Source organism: Polypterus senegalus, chromosome 12 (assembly GCF_016835505.1).
Source record: "Polypterus senegalus isolate Bchr_013 chromosome 12, ASM1683550v1, whole genome shotgun sequence".
NCBI lineage: Eukaryota > Metazoa > Chordata > Cladistia > Polypteriformes > Polypteridae > Polypterus > Polypterus senegalus.
In genome coordinates, this window is record NC_053165.1 from 76,445,395 (window position 1) to 76,466,511 (window position 21,117).

A 21,117-nucleotide genomic window follows, 5' to 3' on the forward strand; every position below is an offset into this window, starting at 1 on the left:
GGCACCAAGGCTCTTTAAGCAACAAAGAAGAGGTGTGACGGGGACGTGGAGTGCCATACTTGATGAATAATGTTGAACTCGTGATGATCTTCAGAAACGTTTATCCTCCACATGTTCTGATGAACATTAAAACTGATGAAGGCCACATCTTGTACCTCAGGACTGTTGACAGCAGGCTGGCAGAATGCATCGCTGCCTGGTATGGAAGTGGCTCAAAAAGGACCAGACGGCGCTGCAAAGAGTCGTGTGCTCGGCTGAAAACCTCATGGAGATGTCACTAACATCCGTACAGGGCCATCTGTATTGGAAAAGGGGCATCGCCAAGGCAGCCAGGGCCGTGAAGGACTCCTCTGACGCTTTCTACAGCCAGCTTAAGTAGTTAAGAAAAATGAGGAGAAAGAGCTTCAGTTCCCGGGCAATTAAAATCGCCAAACAGATGTCTTGTCCAAACTGTAAAAATAGTCAGTCAATTATTCATATTTAACTACTTTTTAATCATTCTGCATCTAATATTTGTGTCTTACAGTTACGCGAGTGTTTTAATCTGTGCCTTTTAAAATGTATTTTTGATGTTGACTTTTTAGTTGCACAGCCTGAGCTGAACTTCACTGCATAGCCGTGTGTGTGAAATCTAACTCGTGATGGTCTCCAGAATTGTTAACCCTTGTCCAGATACATACGCGTGTTCTTTACAATACAAACCCGTCCTCATACCTGCAGTGCTTAGTGTTCCCGCTCCAGTGTTTGAGTTCTGCTCTGCATGTGCGTGTGGACGGACTGACATATTGTCTACGATGTCTCGACCTGCTGAACCACAGCGCCATACTTCACCACAGGTCTAGACCAGCAATTTGGTAAGAAATGTTTATGGGGCGTCACGAATCAAATGAATTGACACGCTAACCACACGAAACCCTAACCTTAACTTTCATCCTATAACTGCTGGCATAGGCCAGCGGTGACGTATGCTGCTCTGGCTCTGCACTTGGATGCTATTGCATTCTCCCGTGGCACTCCCTGCTTACCCTGGCACCTCAGACGTGCCTGTTGGGTCACCGGGCCTGGTGGGTGTGTGAGTGAGCGAGCGAGTGTGACTGAGGCTTTATATCTGATGCTGTGTAAACAAGTGGGGGGTCCTGGCAGCTCGCAAATAAAAGTAGCGGGTCTCCCAAAATGGACAAAGGTTCCAGTAAACTGGTGGTTTTACTCCACATGTGCCAACCTTCCTCTCTCCAGCCAGGACTTGCACCATAATGGCCTCATACCAGGGAAGCTCATTTCCTGTCTGATTTTACAATTCGGATCGGTTGAAGCAATTTTCTTGTAGACGTCATTTCCAGCTTTTGCAGAAGAAACCGCCGAAGCAAAATTTTAACCTTTGGTTTGATTGGATTATAGAAATCAAGCTGCTGTGGATCCTGTGCCGCTGAGCTCCTTTCTTTTAGATCTGTTTGGGAGATATTCTTTATAATATGGAGGTTCTGCTTTATTTATCCCTGCGTTATTCTTATGAGGCAGAGGTGCCATAAACATGTGACGAGAAATACACACTGCTGGCAGACTCTTAGGACCTGCAAAACAATACGAATGCGTTCCGGTACCTTGACTGCACTTCTGTCAGTTCTCTTAATTTTCCCCTAAAAATCCTTGTCTGCTGATGGGAGTTGAGCTGCCAACGTGGAACATATGCATTAGTGGGCCTTTCTGCCCTGTCCAGACCCTCCGACATGGCGGCGACACACTTGTGCTTGGGAGGTTACCTGATGCTCTTGTAGATGTGGATCCTGACCTCCTTGTGTTCGTGCTGATGTGGCCTACTGAGCCCAAGTCACCCAAGTCCCATGCCAGAACAGCAGTTACGTCAGCAGAGATTCAGCTTGCTTTTAAATGCGCCTAATCTAACGGTAAATGTACGATGGCCGTGGTTTAGGTTTTGTGCACTGGTCACAGGACACAATTAGGTCAACGCTTTTCTAATCTCGGCATCCTGCTGTTCGGGGCCGTTGAAGTCGACGTGTTTGTATAAAAGAGTGGCGGGGGGGGCAGTTGGCCTGGGTCCTGCTTTTTGCTTGAGAGGTGTCCCGCAGAGGCTTGTCTGTTTACGTGAGTTTTCCGTTTTCCTCTCTTTTCGACAGCTGGTCAGATTCCAGTGGTGATTAAGAGGACTTTACGTTAGCACATCATTTTGAACTGTAAGCCATGGCGCTGGTTTCTGTTGTGCCCTTTGTGTTCCTTGACATGTTTGGTCAAGGTCACGGCCCTCACTCTTGGTGCTCTGGACGTTGTCTTGAATTGAAGCTCACCCTTCACAGACTGTTGGCGTGCTCTCCACGTGTGGCGGCACGTCTGGCTCCACGTAGCCCTGTGACGATGTGGGTTCTGGCTCCACGCTCCCATGGCTATTTGGGAACCCTTGAACCCAACACCGTCGATAATGTTGCCGAGTGAGCCAGTCAATGGAGGCAAATTGAGCATCTGAGCAAGGGATGGTTGAAAGTACAAAAGTGCTTTTATTAAAACAGTCAACAAAAACAGTGTTCATAAATAGTGCAGTTCTTCAAATTCATTAAATAAATAATCCATAAAAGAACGTGGGAGTAAAACCAATAAATAGAAAAAACAATCCTTAAAAACGAGAGGTTAAAATCTTTTAGGAAGCAGTCTTAAAACCCAACAAACAAATCCGGTGCTCTTCTGTTAGCGTCTCACCTGCTTATCCCGTATGGGCCAAGCAGCAGGCAAGACGCTCTCTACAGCTGCCCTCCTCAAACACACGCAAGACTGGAGACCTCCCGATCCCTGGCTTCGGTTTGGCTCTCATCCCAGCCTCGAGACTTGGACTCCTTGGTCTCCAGGACGCCACACCAAGGACTGCCACTCCAAGCCTCCCGACTTCCGCTGCCTTTCTGCGGCCTTCTGCGGCTCGTCGCTTTCACCTTGGTCACTCCCGCTACCTGCTCGCTCAGCGGAGCGACATCTACACAAACACGTGGGTGTCGGCCTAACACCCAGCTTCCATGCAGCTGTCCACGAGCGCCATTCGCCGCACGTCCGCCGCTCTTCGCGGCTCTCTCCCTCTCACCGACCTGCTTCCGCTCCTGCTCCCGGTAACCTCCGTCCTCTCCTTTCCTTTCTCCGATCGTTTCTTTCTCTATTCCCGAACATTTCTTTTCCCCTAAAACCGACTCGCTTCTTTTAAAACGTGAGGGGCCATCACAGCTGCAGCATTAGCCACGGAGCAATCACGAATGTGGGCAGTTCCTCACCTGTGCACACGGTGAGAAACGCCACATCGACGACTGCCCCGCTGCTCGCTAACAACGCCCCTCACGAAGCCGCCTCGGTGCGATGATTATTTAAAATCGATGGCCTTTTCTCCACGAGCTGTGGACCCATAACACCACAAGCCCTTTGGGTTCTAACGCCATGCCGGTCGTGACTTTTCATTTGTTCAGGTCAGCGATGGCGATGTACATCTCCCCACATAATGAAGTGGCAGCAGCCTGCCATGGGCACAGGCTGAACGTTGAAACCCTTGTGTGAAAACGTTCCCTGGCTACTTCATTTAAGCCAGCGGGTTTAAAATTCGTCACTTTTGTTCTGTTGCAGTGCAGAACATCTTGAGCACAGAAATCCTACTGATTTAAAACTTTTATGATTTCAGGAAGTATCCACCATATGTGACCACTGATACAGTCTTGGACGTCTTAGAATTGCTGATGGTGTTAAAAAACAAGGCTAAGCAAGAAAGGCGTGTGTTCTTCTATCCAGCAAATTACAGTCTTTATTACGTTCTGAGTAGATTTTAGTGCTTTATGAACTCGGAGGGTCACTTATTAACTCTTTTCTGGGTCTCCTCTTAATCGTGTCGGTGCGCGTTTGTGAGGATGACTCGAGCTTTTAGATTGCAGTTGAAGACATTCGCTCGAGGTTAGCCATCGATGGCATGCCTGCCATCTCCCTGCGGTTTGTTGCTTTCCTCCCAAACAAGTGCAGGACTGCTTGGGTGGCGAGTACCCGAGCCGACTTCTTGTACCTAATGCTGCCAGGTTGGGCTCCGAGATGCATATGCCCAGATGTCAAAGTGTTGCTACTGACATTGCTCACCTGTGTTTAGTAGTTTGGTTTCACATTTCATTCAACACCATTGCAAATGGCCGAAGGAGGCCATACCAGCGGGTTTCAGCTGCCGTACTTTCTTCGGCCAGCTCTCGTGACCCCGCACTTCCCAGGACAGCCGTGGAGACGTCAAAGTGCCAACGTTTGAAGAGACTGCTGTCCGCCGAGAGAAGCCGTACGTGAACCTGACTCCCCTTTTGCTGGGCAGGGATTCTTAGGGAGAAACTCAGCTGGAATTTAGTTATCGCTAAGCTGTTGCCGAATACATTTTAACAGTAAATTTGCTGTACGAGAAATGCTTTTGAATGAGTAGGAGAGCAATTTTTTTTTTTTTTGTCCTAAAGTAAAGTCTTTTGCAAGCAGAGTATTAGAAAGTGAGAACTAACCATGAACATAAAGTGGTGAAGATTTAGGGATGGCACACACCTCTGGTAGTAAATGGGCTTCTGCTGTGTCACAAAGGGCACCTTTTTCTGATAATCTTCCTCAAAGATGACCCGCTGTGCCTCCTGCTTGTCTGGATTGACCTACTGACTCCAAGAAAGGCAAAGAAGCTTAAAGAATTACGGACTTTTTACAGCAAGGACAGTTCAGATGGCAGCTGATAGCCTGAAGATAGATAGATCTGTAATATTTGCTGTGCTGGTTTGTTTTTCCCAGGACTCCTGATCTTCTTCTAGGCGTCACTCCAGAGCTCTTTTCTCATTTATGCCATTTGCAGAGGCATTTGGTGATGTTTCGGCGTTCAGAGAGCTCCATTCAGACTGCTGCTGATTTCTATTTTCATGCAATGTTAAACTTCACCATATGTGGCTTTCTTGGCTTTGAGTGTTGGAGGAGTTTTCGTAGATTGATCTTTATTGTCATTGTCACTTTTACAAAGGAACAACGAAATTGAAGGTACAGTCGACTCAGTGTGAGGCATAAGAGTTAAAAAGACAAGAAGAGAGAAAATAGTAACACAGCGCACAGTAATAAAAGTACTTTACAAACTGTACAAATTGCACTGGTTGACTTCAGGACTGTGTTGCACATTGGGAGAGAATGACATGGAGCCGTTTGATTTGAGTTCAGGCCATGATTGCTTTTGGATAAAAGCTGTTTTTAAGGCGGTCTGTCCTGCTTCTCATTGCTCTGTAAGGAAGAGCTGGAAGAGACAATGACCGGGATGTGATGAATCCTGGGAAATGTCGGTTGCTTTTTTTGCAGCATCGGGAAGTGTAGATTTGTTCCAGAATTTGCGACTTTATTTAAAAATCTGTAAACGTTCATCACTATTATTCAAGTCAAACCTGAGAGCTGCCAATGGTGGTGGCTTGTTTCAGCTGTTCACGAGAATAAAGGACTCGAAGCTCTCGGTGGGCCTTTGCTTGCACCGTGCAGCCGAGTGACGCGAGAGCCGTGTTGTCAAAGCCCAGAGGAGTAATTGGAGCCGCGGCTTGGTGGTGCTCTCGGCTGAGCTCCTTTTCCCTTCTGTCGTGTGCGGCTGAAGCTCACAACTTTAGCATTAGCAGGACATGTCGGCAGTCGGTCAAGCCGGGTACATATCAGGCCATGTCGGGCACTGCTCAGTAGCTGCGGAGGGTCTTGTGTGTCCCGTCGTTTAAGATGTTATGCTGTTGGGTTGATGGCGGATGACATGTCACTTGTCTGTCTTCAGCGATGACCACCGTCTCTTTCCTGCTTTGTTTCTGTTTCACTTGACTGTTTGACATTCACGAGTACGCAGGTGGCAAAGTGTCCTGCGGCTGCCTTCTCTCGCATTTCATATTGGATAATATGGCGTCATCTCAGATGTGCCAGTTGGCTTTCCTACCTGCTCTCTAAGCCATTTGACACTCGCGCTGATGAAATGGAAGTGTCATCTCCGTCATTTTTAACTTCTAACAATCTTGCATAGGCAGATGTTCTTTCGAGATTGTGAGTGCAGATGCCTCCATCAAGCGTAGCAACTCTTCTGTATTTTCAGCTATCAGGAAATTCCATTATTCTGCAAGTAAGGGCTGCTGACTCCCCCACCAGTTAGGATGTTTGTCACTTCATTGTCTTCACGTGTGTTACTACTGGCCTGCTGTGGCACACCTCCCAGAGGTTTACTTTGTGAAGGTTTTCATATCCTCTCCTTCTCTGTCAAGTGGCCGCATCTCCATTATGATGGACTTTGTAGAACCTCCGAGGCTGTTTGTGTGCCTTTAATGTGCCTTTAATGTCCCTTGGGTGTTCATGCATGTACTGTAAGTGCTATTTGGTTTATCGCCTTCAATGTAAAGCAGTGCAGTTTTAGTTTTGTGCACCGGCTCAGCCTGTGCTTAGTGAAGTGTGCACAAGAAAGTTTAAATTTGATGCCATGAATGTCCTGGCCAACGTACCAAAGTCTGAGAACTTTAGGTAGTAGGGCCTCGGCTTTAACGACATTTGAGAGAGAGGGTTCTGCATCGATGGGTGACGTAATCGCAGAGGTCCGCACATTTCTCTTGACATGTCTGCACATATCCCACTTATTCACTTGAAACTGGGTGGGATTCTGCATAGAGCTATGGCGTGTGCCCGTGCTGTTGGTGGGAGGATGACGGTCTGCAGGACATTGTGACATTCATGTGACCTGAATGCACTAACTGTCTATCTTCTTGATAAGAGGATTCTTAATAAATGTTAACACAAGTGGTTTTTGTTATTTCTCTCTTTTTATGGATTAGTGCTTATGGCTTTACATGATTTTAGCCCATCAACACTTCTGTAAGAATGCATTGGCGCGTTCTTCTGATATATGTAGAATGAAAAGGCTTTAGAAAAGAGTAATGTGGCCTCCGAGAGGAGCATCTCTTACTCACTGATGGCAGAGGTAGCCTGTCCTGTCCTGTCCTGTCCTGTCCTGTCTGTTTTATAATCGAACTAGCAAAATACCCGCGCTTCGCAGCGGCGAAGTACTGCCTTAAAATGTTTATTAAGAAGAAAATTAAACCTTTTTAAACTGAGGGAAAATATTCCAATAATTATTTGTTAAGGATCTCTTTGTATACCACATTGTGAGTTCGGCCCTCCGGTTGTAATCTGACCAAGCTGTGCGCTGAGCTTACTCTTGAGCATGTAACGTACAGTCGGCCATGTGAACAGTAATCTTGTGTCAAATCTCACAGCTTGGATTGCTGCTGTCATAATCGGTTTGAGTTTCTTGGTTTGTTTCAATGACGACAGTATTTGCAGGACTTGTGTTGAAGAGACATTCAGCATCTGTCAAGCGTTGTAAGTATACAACCGGTTTCATCGATAACTTCACATCCAGCTTTTGAGAGTTTAAACATTCATAAACATCAAAGTGTCCACCACTGAAATCATCACCTGTCAATCTAAGATGTTTAAGAGGCATTGGCGGTTGTCCAAAGGTGTAAAATATTTGGCCATTTCAGTACACTTGAAAGCGACAACCGAACAATTCAGTGTCAGCCATCAACTCACATGCAGAACCATAGGTGAAGGGCTTAAGCATTTCACACTTCTAGTGCTCCTGTGTAGTCTAATTATCTCCTGTACGTCATCAGTCCACACCTTGAACCTGTCCAGTCATTCAATACATAAGACACAATGGATATCAAGAGTGAGCCTGATATGGCCGTGCAATATGTAACAAAGAGAATGGAAAAGGTAGGTGCCATCTCCGGGCATGGAAACCACTCGGTAAGTGACAGTTCTTTGATCAATGGTGATCACCTCGATAGACATGTTAATGGGGGTACAGTTGGAATGATAAAGGAAATAATGTAAAGTAAGTCTAAAATACCTACACAATAACTATAATCGTAATAAAAGAACAATAAAACAGCGGAGAAGCCGTGGATTAAATAAAAAGGCTGTAGTTATCAGCAGAGAGACGTGAATCCCGTGGCGAAGGAAGGAAGGGAATGTAGAGACTGGAGCGACGGACAGTCTTATATAGGCAGGCAGCCAACAACGTGGAAGGTGTTAAGATGGGGGACCCAAAGCCGCCTCACACGGTGACCGAGCTGCAGGCTATGGACGTATATATGTACGTAAGTAGGATTCAGTTAGCGTTGGGAACCCGCGTACCAAATTTCTTGAAGATGGGCCCATAAGTAACAAAGACCGTTGAAAAGTTCAATATGGCGGCCGACAGTGGCATCATACCACCAAAATAAGTACGTACATCGGTTTTGGTTAGCGCAGGGAAGCCGCCTACCAAATTTCGTGAAGATGGGGCCATAAATAAGAAAGTTCAACATGGCAGATGTTGTCAACCGTTACGTGTAGAATTTCGAAATGAAACCTGCTTAACTTTTGTAGGTGAGCTGTAAGGAAGGAGCCTGCCAAATTTCAGCCTTCTGCCTACATGGAAGGTTGGAGAATTAATGATGGATGAGTGAGTGAGTGAGTGCGGGCTTTGTCTTTTATTAGTATAGATTTATCAAAAGCCTGTGTCGGTGTGCTGTCCATGCACAATGCTGGTTGTCCACACATGTACTCTATGAGCCAACATTCACGTTACAATGCCAACTTGGAGCTACTTCATATTTGCAGGTGGGCCATCTCTGACTCTTGAGCTGCTTTATGTCTGTTTGGTCCGAAGTTTAGAGCGCGATGCCTCTGCTCGGTGTACCTGCCAACATTTTACTGCTGCTGGGTTAGCAAAACATCCAATGCAAAGGGAGAGAACATTCTGTAACAGACACGCAGAGACACGCGGGCACAGACACGCGGGCGCACACAAGGTTCCTTTCAGATGGCATTTCACTTTTAAGCTTGTAATATTCTTTGCATTTCTTTGTTACGACATTACCACGTGACCACAAGTGAACGTCTACCCTGCCATGTGCAAGCCAACTGAAGCTCCTTTACTGTAACATCAGCACTGCAGCAAAGCGACTGGGGCGTTTAGTTTTCATGAGCATGTAGGGGTAAGGCAAACGTTTTCTCTTTCTGAAATTCTACTGTGAATGTAATGTTAACGTTCACTTTCTCCAAATGCCTGTTAACACTTTCTGATTGTCTTTGCAGTCTGTTGCCTTCACCAGTTCGTGGCCTTTTTGCTGGATTTGGTGCTTTGCTCGAAGGAGTCCCTTCCGCACGCAGGAGGACTGCATGGCCATACTACTGTTTTCAAATGTGAAATAAGTAAAACAGAATCTATGAAATAAGCCTTTTTAGGGTTTAAATAATGAAGGGGCAGATTTTGCCCATACCATAGTGTAGAAAGCAGGGCTGTGAAGTTTTCGGGTGGCCTGTTAAGTTGTTGGGGGTGCACCGGGGGGCTGCAGAGCTTTAAATGGCTTGGTCTTGTTTTAGAGAGTCAGCGTCTCTAGAAATGCCTACTTGTGGATATTTTCTAGTGATTTTATTATTGATGACACACTTGGAGTCGGTTTGTAGCACTGCAAGCATTTCACACGCGTACAGAAACGTCAAGAAGAGGCTGATTATGCATACTTTGTAATGATGCAGCATTTAAAATAGGCCGCGGTTTTGCCAATTTAAAGCAAAAGCACCAACAGTGGGATCAGAAAAGAAGCAAAATGAAAGTCTGCGATTGCCACTGTTTTGGTGGTGTTATGTGGATTTGGTAGATGATCGCAATAACCGCACGCTGGTGCCACTCGTCTCATCAATTCTCCCGACTTTCCATTTTACAATTTCTCATCAAGTTTTGCTGTTTGTCGTCTTTAGTGTTTCTGAACTTTGTGCGGTGCAGATAGCGTTACTCATAAAATATTAACAGCAGTTCATTAGCCGCCCTTCTCATTTCACCCTTTAGAATGCTGACGTTTGTGACTTTAGTGTGTGTGTGTATGTGTGTGTGTAATATATATGTGTTCGTGGCACTAACATAAAACCATAGCTGTGTATTTCATCAAGAGGACAACATTTCCAAGTTTGTCTCCTGGGAGATGCAGTTCAATGTAGAAAAGTGTGCAGCTTTTAAAGGAACATCCGTTAAAAATACAGGATTGAAGTCGCTGAGCTTCAGCAAGGCGCCTCAGAAAAGGATTTAGTGGTTTATGTTGACCCAACGACTCAATACTCTATGCAAAGCCATTAAAAAGGCAAATGGAATGTAAGGTTATATCATAAAAAACTGTTGAATATAAATCAAGAGACATTATACCTAGACTATATAATGACCAAGTGACACCACATCTGGAGTACTGTCTGCCATTCTGGTCATCATCTATAAATTAAAAAAAAAAAAAAAAAGACAACCAGGTGCATCATGGGACTTAACGACATGTCCTACTGTGACAGACTCGGAGAAGAGGAGACTGTGTGGGGACCTCATCCAAGTCTGCAAAGTCCCCAAAGGCATTGATAAGGCAGATCCAGCAGACTTCCAGCCATCCGTTATCCAACCTGCTATATCCTAGCCACAGGGTCATGGGGGGTCTGCTGGAGCCAATCCAGGCCAACACAGGGTGCAAGGCAGGAAACAAACCCAGGGCAGGGCGCCAGCCCACCATCCACTCGACTTGTTTCCACTAAATAATGAAGCACATCAGTAGAAATGAAGGGGAAGGGCAGGAGGCCCTTCTGTATGCAGAACATTGTGGGAATCTGCAACAAACTCCTGAGAGATGGAGTTGAAGAAGAAACGTTGAGAACCTTTAAGAAGAATCTGGAAGTGATAATTGGGACATGTTAGTTATTATCTAAAGAAACGAGCCCTGAATGGTCTCCTCTTGTTTGTTAAATTTCTTATGTTCTTGTGACAACAGCATTTCCAAAAGGGAATTTCCTGCGTTTCATGTGCCTCTCCTGTGTGTCAAATGGACAGGGTGAGAAGCGGGCTTTTCCAGTAATAGCCACTCCTTTGTTGCGATCTGTGGGGGTCGTTCAGCACCATTCGTTCAGTGAGATGGGGAAGCCATTTGGTGATGGGTGGGCTACTCGCCTTCTCACAGCTGATGGTGGCTGTGGCGTCTGAAGGTTGGGTTCTCCATACACACAAACTGACCATCAAAGGGGGAGCAGCGAAGTGTGCCCTTCACTCTTTGTGTTGAGCCTAGGGAGGCTTCAGGAGTTTAAAGCTGTCCTGATGGGACCGTTGATGCCTGGTCAGACTCTGTGGTCACTGATCCATTTCTGTTCTGCTTTGAGTCTAAAACGTGCCGGTCTCTCTTTGGTAAAATGTGGCACTAAATCATCCTATTCACCAGTGACTTGTGCCCAAGACTTAGTGCCACCAACAAGACTTTGGTATTCACGAGTCCATAATGTAAGAGCATACTTTTTATACCCATGACTTTGTTAATATGGAGCCTCGACTGGCCTTGAAAACCAAAGTGCTCTGCTTGTTGTTCTTGTGTAGCCTCGGTGCTCTGTATAGAAACAAATAGCAGCAAGATGAGGGCCGTGTAGCCCAATAGCAGAACAGATGTTTTTGAAATCTGAAATCTTCCCACCTTAGCTACTGAACGCAGACAGAGGCCCTTTGGCTTAAGATGGCTCACAGTACTATTTCCTCAAAGTTTTAAAAAGTCCCAAGGTCCCCACTGTTTGCTGCTCTTCTTGGTCACTCATCCCACATGTCTGTGATTCTTTCTGAAGAAAGACCTTCCAATGGTTCTGCAAAATCGAAATCTGTGTCCCTGTCTTCTAGGTGGAGAGTCTGACCCACCATACTGGACTTGCACTAGTGCTGTTATGTCGTCCTACCTTTCTTTAATATAATACGAGATCAGAACTGCACACACCCTCATCCTCTAGCCTTTGTTTTGGGGTTCTTGTTCCTCCACAGAGAGAGTGTTTTATTTGTGTGTGTGTGAGTTTTTAAAATGTCTTGAGCCATTTTGAGTGCATATTTGGCTTCATTTAAACTGCTTAGCAGTGCATTCTGGGAAGAGATGCAAGGCTGACCGAACTGCAGGCCATGTCATTGCATAACTTTCTTGCTGAAACTTTGAGTTGTGCACCCTGACTGTTTTTTCAGAGGGAAAATGATTTGAAAAAAAGGTAAAAGCACATTTGTAACGTTAGCTCGAGCAACTGCACACAAGGAGCCCCTTCTGATCTGGCAGTCTTAAACAACATGGCTCCGAGTCGTCTTTGACGTGATGCCATCCATGTTGAGCAGACAGCGACTTGTCCAGTCAGTTGGCAGCAGGTGAAGGCAACTTAAAGGTGGTCGTTTTATTTAACCCCAGTGACTCTTGGTGTCGGGCATGTAGCCACAGAAAAGAGCGTCTCGGTTGACCCCCTGCCAGCTATGAGGCGATGCAGTGGCACCAGAGACATTCTCTGAGCTTTTCTGCCTTTTCGGTTTCCTTCTCGGCTCACTCTTTAGATAGATAGATAGATAGATTGATCTTTATTGTCATTGTCACTTTTACAAAGGAATGACGAAATTGAAGGTGCAGTCGACTCAGTGTGAGGCATAAGAGTTAAAAAGACAAGAAGAGAGAAACTAATAACAAACCGCATCGTAAAAAAATACTTTACAAAATCTACAAATTGCACTGGTTGGCTTCAGGTCTGTATTGCACATTTAGAGAATGATCTGGAGCAGTTTTATGTGAGTTCAGGGCCATGATTGCTTTTGGATAAAAACAGTTTTTAAGACGGTTTGTCCTGCTTATCATTGCTCTGTATCTCTTGCCCGATGGCAACAGCTGGAAGTGGCAATGACTGGCACAATTGCCAGGTCTGGTTTGAAGATGGACCACATTGGGTAGGTTATGTGATTTTTAGTGGCGCTCTTGAATTGAGACCACCTTTTTTTCGGGTTGCTCCTCCACCCCCTGGCTACTGCCCCCAGTGCACTGTGCCACTTTCTTCATGTCCTCACTATGCTTGGCGCAATTCCATCAGCCTACGCCTGCTGGCCCTTTCTTTGTACCTTGCAGACGATTCCCGAACTTGTCGCTTGTTTGAAGTGGACCTTCATTTTATGTCCCGGCCTAGGGGGCCGTGTGCCTTTGTCAAGTTGAGCCCCTTGCCTGGTCAAGTATAGCTTTGCCGACTGTTTGAAGAGGATGCAGCGGCCCCGAGTCGGTTTGCTTTGAGCTTCCTGCCCATTCAGGTAAATGCGCTGTGCGTGTGGATGGAGGGGTGGGTGAGGGTGAGGGTGAGGGTGAGGGTGGGTGCGGGGCTTACTGCATAACTTGGCCTGTGTACTTGATGCCTCTCTCTCTCTCTCTCTCTCTCTCTCTCTCTCTCTCTCTCTCTCTCTTTTTTTTCCTCTGAGTGTTCACTCCATATCACTCTATTGTTTCTCTAGTTTTTTTTCTTTCTGCTTATTTCTGAGGTGCAGTCTATTCTTTTCTCTTCAATTTATCCCTGCATTCTCTCCCTTGCCTCCACCCCCTAACCCACCCCACCCCTAACCCTGCCTGTCCCCCTCCAAAACACTTTTCCTCTCCAGCTGGGTTTGTGAAGTCGCCCATGTCCGAGACAAAGCTCACGGGAGACACCTTTGAGCTGTACTGCGATGTTGTCGGGAACCCCACGCCGGAGATCCAGTGGTGGTATGCCGAAGTCAACAGGGCCGACTCTTTCAAACAGCTTTGGGATGGTGCCAGGAAGCGCCGGGTCTCCATGAACACGGCGTATGGTGCCAACGGAGTGAGTGTGCTCCGAATTACCCGGCTCACCCTGGAGGACTCGGGGACATACGAATGCAGGGCAAGCAACGATCCCCGGCGCAACGACCTTCGCCAGAACCCGGCCATCACCTGGATCCGAGCACAGGCCACCATTACAGTACTACAGAGTGAGTCCTGAACCCCTACAGTATCTGTACTGTAGTAGATAGCTGGTGAAAAGCAACCCTTCCCCTGGACAAACCGAAACAAAGCACCAACCCTTGTTCTTTTTGTGTCATTCCTAGTCTTTCCATCCCCTACAAAACCCAACTTGAAAGTGACTGTAGTGAGTTTACAGCTTATAGAGCGAGTAGAGAACTGGCAGCGAGTGCCAAGTCGGTTGTACCCTCTGTTTCTGATGAGCACAAACCCAGCCCCACCCCTACCCCGCCCCTTTTACCAGTTAACTCTCCCGCCCCCAGTCTCCGTCTTGGCTGTTCTGTAGCTTCTCGTTTCTTGTGTTGTCATTGTTTGTGCTTTTGTGCCGCTGTGTGCGTTTCATTCTAACCTTTTTCCCCCCACCGTTTCTTCACTCCTTTTTTGTTTGTTTGTTTTGTTTTTTTTTTTTTTTTTTTTTTTTTTCTTTTTATCTAAAGTTGTTTATGCTGTGGTGGGTCATTTAGTTTGACTCGTCCTAAAGAGTTAGCACTGCATTCTAGAGGAGCAGGAGCCCAAGACCCCTTGTTAAGATGTGTTCGGTGTCACTAACCTCACTTGCTGTTTGCCTCGTCTCCTGTCCGATGAGAACTTTACCCACAGGACTTTTGTGTTTTGTCTTCTGCCGCTGTGGTAGATAATCAAGACTTTGTTTCAGGTACTGAAGTGGGTTACCTTAGTGCCTTCTTGATATTCATCTTTTATTACTGGAACATGTCAATCGTGTGTGTGTGTGTCGGACCCGTACAACGTATTGACACTGTCATCTTCACACTACTTGGAAGCACAAAGTGTTCACCTTTTACAACATACAGCTCATATTTGTTTGTTTGTTTGTTTGTTTATCAACGTATTTGTGTGCTTTAAAGAGCATCGCCTTTCATGTGCACATCACAGCCAAAGTACAGTAAATACGGAGTCTGTGGGCCCTGGGAGCGAGGTGCCAGCCAACAGGAAGTCCAAGCGCCTGGCCGAGGACACCTGAAAGGAGTTTGCTGCTTTGTAGACTCCTAATGGAGTCCGAAGTCTCCTTGTGTTGTATCTCCGGACTGTTCAGTCCAATGAGTTATCCCATGACGTTTCGTTTCCAACAAACACTTTTATCTGGGGGGACTTTATTTGCCTAGAAGCAGGAACATTCTGGTCTGGTAGGCACGGGAGTTGAACTGATGACATTGATGACATTGGCGTGGACGAGCAGTGCGCTACGCGCTACTTCAGTAGGTCTCGTCATTTTGCGGGACATTGCACGATGCCTGTTTTGGATGGTTGTCCTTCATTGCCTTCTTTTTATGTGTTTCTCCTTGTTAGTGTTAATTTACGTACTTTAGCGGAAATGGCAGCCCTTCATCACTGTTAATGAAACTTCTATTCCAGCTTATCCATATTTGTATCGGACTGAGGTCAAGGTTGTGGACTTGATTTATGCAGCCATTGTGAAGCTATGTTGACGTGTGGCCTACCCATCTATGCCTTTTCCTTTTTTAAAGGACATTCTAAAAATATTCTCAATGGATGTGTGGTAGTTTTACAAAGCAAATAGATTCCAAATGTTTTCTTCTCGGCAAATCATACATGTCTCCTTTGTGTGTCTTTGACATGCATTGTTGTGTGCCAGTCTATTTGTGTATCACGTATAATCAAAGGCTTGTAGGACTAGTGCAGATAATCAGATAGCACTAATTACAGAGCCTCTGCATTAGGGTTCATTTACAGCAACACAAACGCATTGACGCTTCCCTTTCCGTGATCCTGTCACCTGCTGCTTTTCCTTCCAGCTCCTTGCCCAGAAGCCAGTCCGTTACTTTCCCAAATGTGTCCTTGGGGCAGAGAGCTCCATCAGCCCGTTTGCTCACGACTGCTCCCTGCTTTTTAGATCCGAGGCGAGGGGGCTGCCTTCTTTTTGCAAATACGCAGGACTGGTCTTTCCCTGAGAGATTTGGGGGTCATCAACCAGATAACAGAAGGGACGTGAAAACAGAACTAGGCTCTCCTAATGTGTCTGATCCAGAGACTCTGTCGTCGCTTGTGTGAGGCGGCCATTTGTCGGCATAATCAAGCTAAGCAACTGCTTATGGTATCCCATCGTGAACAGAGGAGGAGGGTGGGGGCCACAAAATGAGCATACCACTGTGGGACCCCCAAAGGGACTAGAAACAGCAGCCCAGCTTGTATGTGTGTGCATCACAAATCCGTGCCAGGCTTCTTGGTGAACTGTAGCTGTCTGTTTGAAAGTTTGCCACAATTTCGGCACATACGCCTGCTTTTCAAGCCTCCAAAGGCCTTACGGGTTTTGTGACGTTGACAAGCCTTTGTTTCCTTGAAAAGTTGGCCGTGCTGCCCAGTGGCAGCAGGTCCTATACGGTCCAACACGGTTAGACTTGTAGAAAGTTCCTTATCCTTAAATGACCGGGACAGGAGTTATTAGCAGGCCAGGACAGAAAGCTCCAGTGTTTAAGGACACTGATTTCAGGTGAGTAAAACTGTCTTCCTGTAGCCGTGTTTCTTTCTTAATAGTTTATTTCTAGAATTTGTTGAACGTGTCCACAGAATGCTGCCTCAGAAGCCATTTAAAATCCCATTCAAATTCGATTCCACTTCACTGCGTGTACCGATTGCTTTCCTTCAAGACGTTCCTCTACATATGCGACACAATGGTGTCCATCCAGGCGTCCAATGTCAACTCTCGGTTCTTCCCAAAGGGCATCTTGACATTTTTTGGTGATACCTGCCGTGTTCTGATACATGGAGGCAGCTGAATACATGTGTGCTGTGTGTTCACTAGGAAGGCCGTCCAGCTCATCGTTGCCTGGTCTATCGGTTGATGGTTTGGTGCTTCACGGCTGCATTTCATCGCTCATTTCACGTAAGCCATGAAAGCCGCCGTTATTAGCCACACACACTGTATGCTTCGTGAAGCTGGGGTTTGCATTTGCCAATCAAAGGCTGCAGTGCAGGTCAGCAGAAAGGAAGTCCTCCAAGAGTACCATGTAAACGTGGCTGCACATCTGCACTCCGGCCATTTGACTACAGCAGATTGAGGGTTACAGACAAAAGGGGGAATCAGGGTGCCCACAGCTTCTTGAAAGATCCTCCTGACAAGACATACTTTCTCAAGCCCACTTAATCTCATTTCCAGTGGAGGAAGATGGGGGGCTAAAGCCAGACCGAGGAGCACAGGGTACAAAACAAGAGCCAGGTCTAGGAAGGCCAGCGGTCTGTGGTCATGCACATGTGCCCACCGTCGGTTCAGAACTGCCACACTATGCGTGTCTCTGGGGAGGACAGACACAGTTCCAGCCTCTAGCCGCTGGCCCAGCCATTTTGTCTTGCCTGCTGTGACCCGGCAGGTTAACTGCTTCCTTTAGCTGATCATATTTTTCCAGGTTTCTCACACACACACGCCTTGTGACAGTCGTACTACATATGTGTTCGTGTATGCAGGCACTGTGATAAAAGTCATCCTGTGCAATATATGGGAATATAGTATCTGATGTGATAGCCATAAAGTCACGTGGACTACAGCGTGTGGGCAGCAATGTTACTTGTACGGAGAGAAGAGCTGGCTCCTCTGAAGCCCACACAAGTCCAGAAATGGCAGGAAGGCCAGTGGTGCCTCACATTGCCGGTCCTGCTAACCTCCATTTACTTGCAGCTCTTTTAAACTGCTTTCCCTTCACACAGGGCCTCTGCCGTCTCTGGCGCAGGTGATTGGGCGCGCGGCACTGCAGAGGAAGCTGCTGGGAATGTTAATTGAGTCTGCCTGTGGCCTCCTTACAGGTTCCTGCTGTTCTCCAGTGCCTTTCTTCCAGGTGATTCACAAGGGCATTTTGTGGCAGCAGGCTTTACCTGCCTCTTTAGAATCGTTGTTGACTGATGTGAGCTGTAACCATGGCCTTCCCAATAGTCCCAAAACAAACACAAAGAAGGGGCGTCAAGGGAAGGACCATCTGTGCCAATGCCCGTGGCTTGTTGAGAAGGAGAAGACGTCAGCATATTTGTGTGCCTCTGTCAGCTGCTGACATCAGGTTTGCAGAGCTTTTTCCATTAGGAGCTGTCTCAGCCGCTGGAGAGATTTTCAGCCTTAGCAGTGTGTCATGGGACCACCTCCTAGAAAGGTCTCTTGTGACTTGGGCGCTGGTGGCCACGTAGCCTCGTGCCTCCCAAACACCCAGCATTCCATCGGTTCAAGCAGTGGCCGCTAGTGAAGTTTGCATGGCTGTGGATTGGTGTCATTCCGGCTGTGCTCATTTCTTCCTCTCTTCTAATACCAACTTTCTTTTTAATATTTTTTAACAAACTTTCTGCCATCCTACAGCTCTCAGCACTTGAGTGCCAAAGTCAGCCGCTTGTCTGTCTTGTTTGCAGAGTGTCTTCAAGGTCGCAGGTTGTGCAGCCTCGGTGACGTCTGTGTGCCCTTTGGTGGCCAAGCAAGTGACACGAGGAAACGCGGACTAGTGGCCCACACACAGGCATTGTCCATGCTTGCTCTACAAGTGCCTTAAAATGCGTCCAGTGGGGTTGCTCCCCATTGATAATGCCTTTTGTAAAGCTCTGGTCTTGGTGTACTGGTGTTTTACTCGCCGAGTTTGCACCAGTTGCTTTCACCCACAATGCTATGGGTTCAAATCCATAGGCCGCTAACAGGTAAGTTCAGCGACTCTTGCTTTGTCGTAGTGCTACGTGTTTGTGTTTCTGCGTCTGCCCGTGAAGTGAGCTACAAGGACCCGCTCTGAATTTGTCTTGTCTTTGACGTCATTAAGTTTGACTTGTCTGTATTTCAGAACCCCAGATCAATGGCACCCGAGAGGTGATCCTCCAGACCAACGACACCAGTCCAGTCACGCTTCAGTGCAACCTGACAGATGACAACAGCTCCTTTTCTCAGAGCTACTGGATGAAGAATGGAGAAGAGATTTCGGGTACTCGCCAAAGCAATAAGAGCACAGAGTACAAGTGAGCATCATCCTCCTGTCATGTTGTGCAGTAGTTGCCATCAGGCCTGTTGCTTAAATGAACTGGAAACTAAAGGCGTGGAGTGAAGTCGGGGATTCATAAGGCAGCAGGGCAAATCTGAATTCATGCAGGGTTGCTGTGTGGAACAATATGGAAGTGGATCGACTGCGATGTGCTCCAAACTCCTATTAAAATTGCAGACCCAATTATATGCTGACGGTCACGAACTGGGAATGAGCCCGGTAATGCCAAATAAAAGAGACTCTGACTGGGTTACAAGTTGGCATCACACAGGCGGATGACCTGGAGGCTACAATGGCAGAAGCTTTGTGTAGTGCCGATTACTGCTGCCTCCATTTATGTTCCCCAGTGACGAGGCGTCTTTTTTCCTTTCTCTCTTACACAGGATTTCCAAACCAAGAGCAGATGAATCAGGGCAGTATCTGTGTGTGTTCACCTTTCACAGCCGGCCATCCGCAAACCTCACCATTGACGTGAAAGGTAATGAATGCCTTGTTGAACTCCTGTGTTAATGTGGCTGGGTGCCACTATTGCTTTTGTTGAATTTATAACATTCACTGTCCGACAAGCAATCAAACACTTCTTCAGTGCAGAAAAGTAAATTGCAAGAAGTCTGTTACCATGGGCACACAGGAGAGAGCCATGCTGGGCAAATCCTCTTTGAAATTCTCCCCATGACGTGACTGGCAGCAGGTGGGAGAGCAGAGTCTCATTTTTGCCCGCCACCAAGCTGCTCCCCTTATTAATGTGCAATGCCGCTCTCCGCAAGCTTAATTAGCCATCGGAAGCTGAAGCCTTCCAATTAACGTGAAAGTGTGGATCTTGCTCATTCAGCTGGCAGAAGTTGTCGGTCTGTGGTTTCTGTAGGAGACTGTAATCCAAAGGTGGCTGTTTCCATAGCAGCTGGTCCAATGCACTGATGCCAAGTCAGTGTTGTCCACTTTGGCTGGCCTTTTCTCTGCTGTGGTGCTAAACTACTGGTACTGGATTTGTGGCCCACTTGTGGTGAGAGAGGAGTACTGCGACGTGTGGCATCACTACAGCGTCCATCAGAATGCCTTATCAAGTCACTTGCTGAAATCTGCTTGGTGGGTTTAGCTTTAAACACTAAAAAGGCAGTTCTCGATATTTTTTAATGGAGAAAAGTGTAAATATGTTCTAAACTGAAGTCAATTTCCTTCAAACTTTACTCCAAATTCATACTGTATACCACTGTGGAAGATTACTTATTAAGTAAGCCAACTACTGATTTTAAATAGTCCTGAAACTGTTTTGCTCTTATGCCGTATAGATAGCAGACTTGAGTAATAGTGCAGAAAGGAACGCCACAAACGTCATACAATAAGTGAAGCATTTGAACCTACAGTACCTTTAGCAGTGGTGCCAGTGTGCCAATGAGGTCAGCGTCACGGGCAGTTTAAAACGATTAGCAGGGTCAGAGAAAACTGAAAATTTAGAAGAACAATAAAATGTGAATAAGGTCAAATACTGGAATACACAAATCACTCATGGCTGGAAAGTAACCAATCCGAACAATACCTTCTTACGCTGACTTATGGGTGTATTCCAAAAACCATTTGGTACTTTTTCTTAGTTTATTTTTCTGTTATTTCTGGACCACATACAATCTTCTAATCACTAGGTTGCTAGTTCTTTATTGATCCCTGAACAAATTCACTTGCTCCAGAGCATGAACATATTATTAAGTGTACTATTATTATTTGCAGCACATAAAACTATACACACTGCATACTAGTAACAAAGATAAAATATCCTCCATATGCCAGAGGTGCCTGGCATACCTGGCTATGGAGAAGATTGGGACGATGGGTAGTGGCTCTATAGTGCCTTCTGCTTCACTGTAACGATGCTCCAGGACAACAAACCATGGAAAGCATGGGCAGCATTAGTCTTGATGCCCGCTGATTTTGCCATCATCCTCTTTTCTGCCATTTCCTCAAGTAAGTTTTGGGGTTTTAGAGCCCCAACTGTCCACACCATGGAACTGTACACTAGCCAACATGGATTGGTCCAAAATCTCCAGCAGCTTGTTAAAAGGCCCAATTCCCTGATACAGTGGCAAGGGCTCTGGGCTCTTTTAGATAGATGGATACTCTATTAATCCCCAAGAGGAAATTCACATACTTCAGCAGCAGAATACTGATAATAAAAAAAAAAATATTAAGTTAGGGTTTTATACACCAAGCCTGTGCTACCCACCCTACACACTCTCATTGTGATTGATGGTTTTAGATATTTGCATTCTCTCAGAAGAATAATG

General features: G+C 46.3%; 1 protein-coding gene across 3 annotated transcripts in view; it reads left to right on the top strand.

Annotated features, from left to right (window-relative positions):
- LOC120541073 (neuroplastin-like) overlaps positions 1 to 21,117 on the top strand; it is a 44,962-nt gene that overhangs the window by 5,481 nt on the left and 18,364 nt on the right. For 2 of the 3 annotated variants that reach the window (XM_039772351.1, XM_039772350.1), the window contains exons 2-4: positions 13,484 to 13,831; positions 18,644 to 18,815; positions 19,222 to 19,316. In XM_039772351.1, coding sequence (XP_039628285.1) covers positions 13,484 to 13,831; positions 18,644 to 18,815; positions 19,222 to 19,316 — 615 coding nt within the window. The remainder of the gene's footprint in view (positions 1 to 13,483; positions 13,832 to 18,643; positions 18,816 to 19,221; positions 19,317 to 21,117) is intronic. The other variant, XM_039772352.1, reaches the window with a different exon arrangement.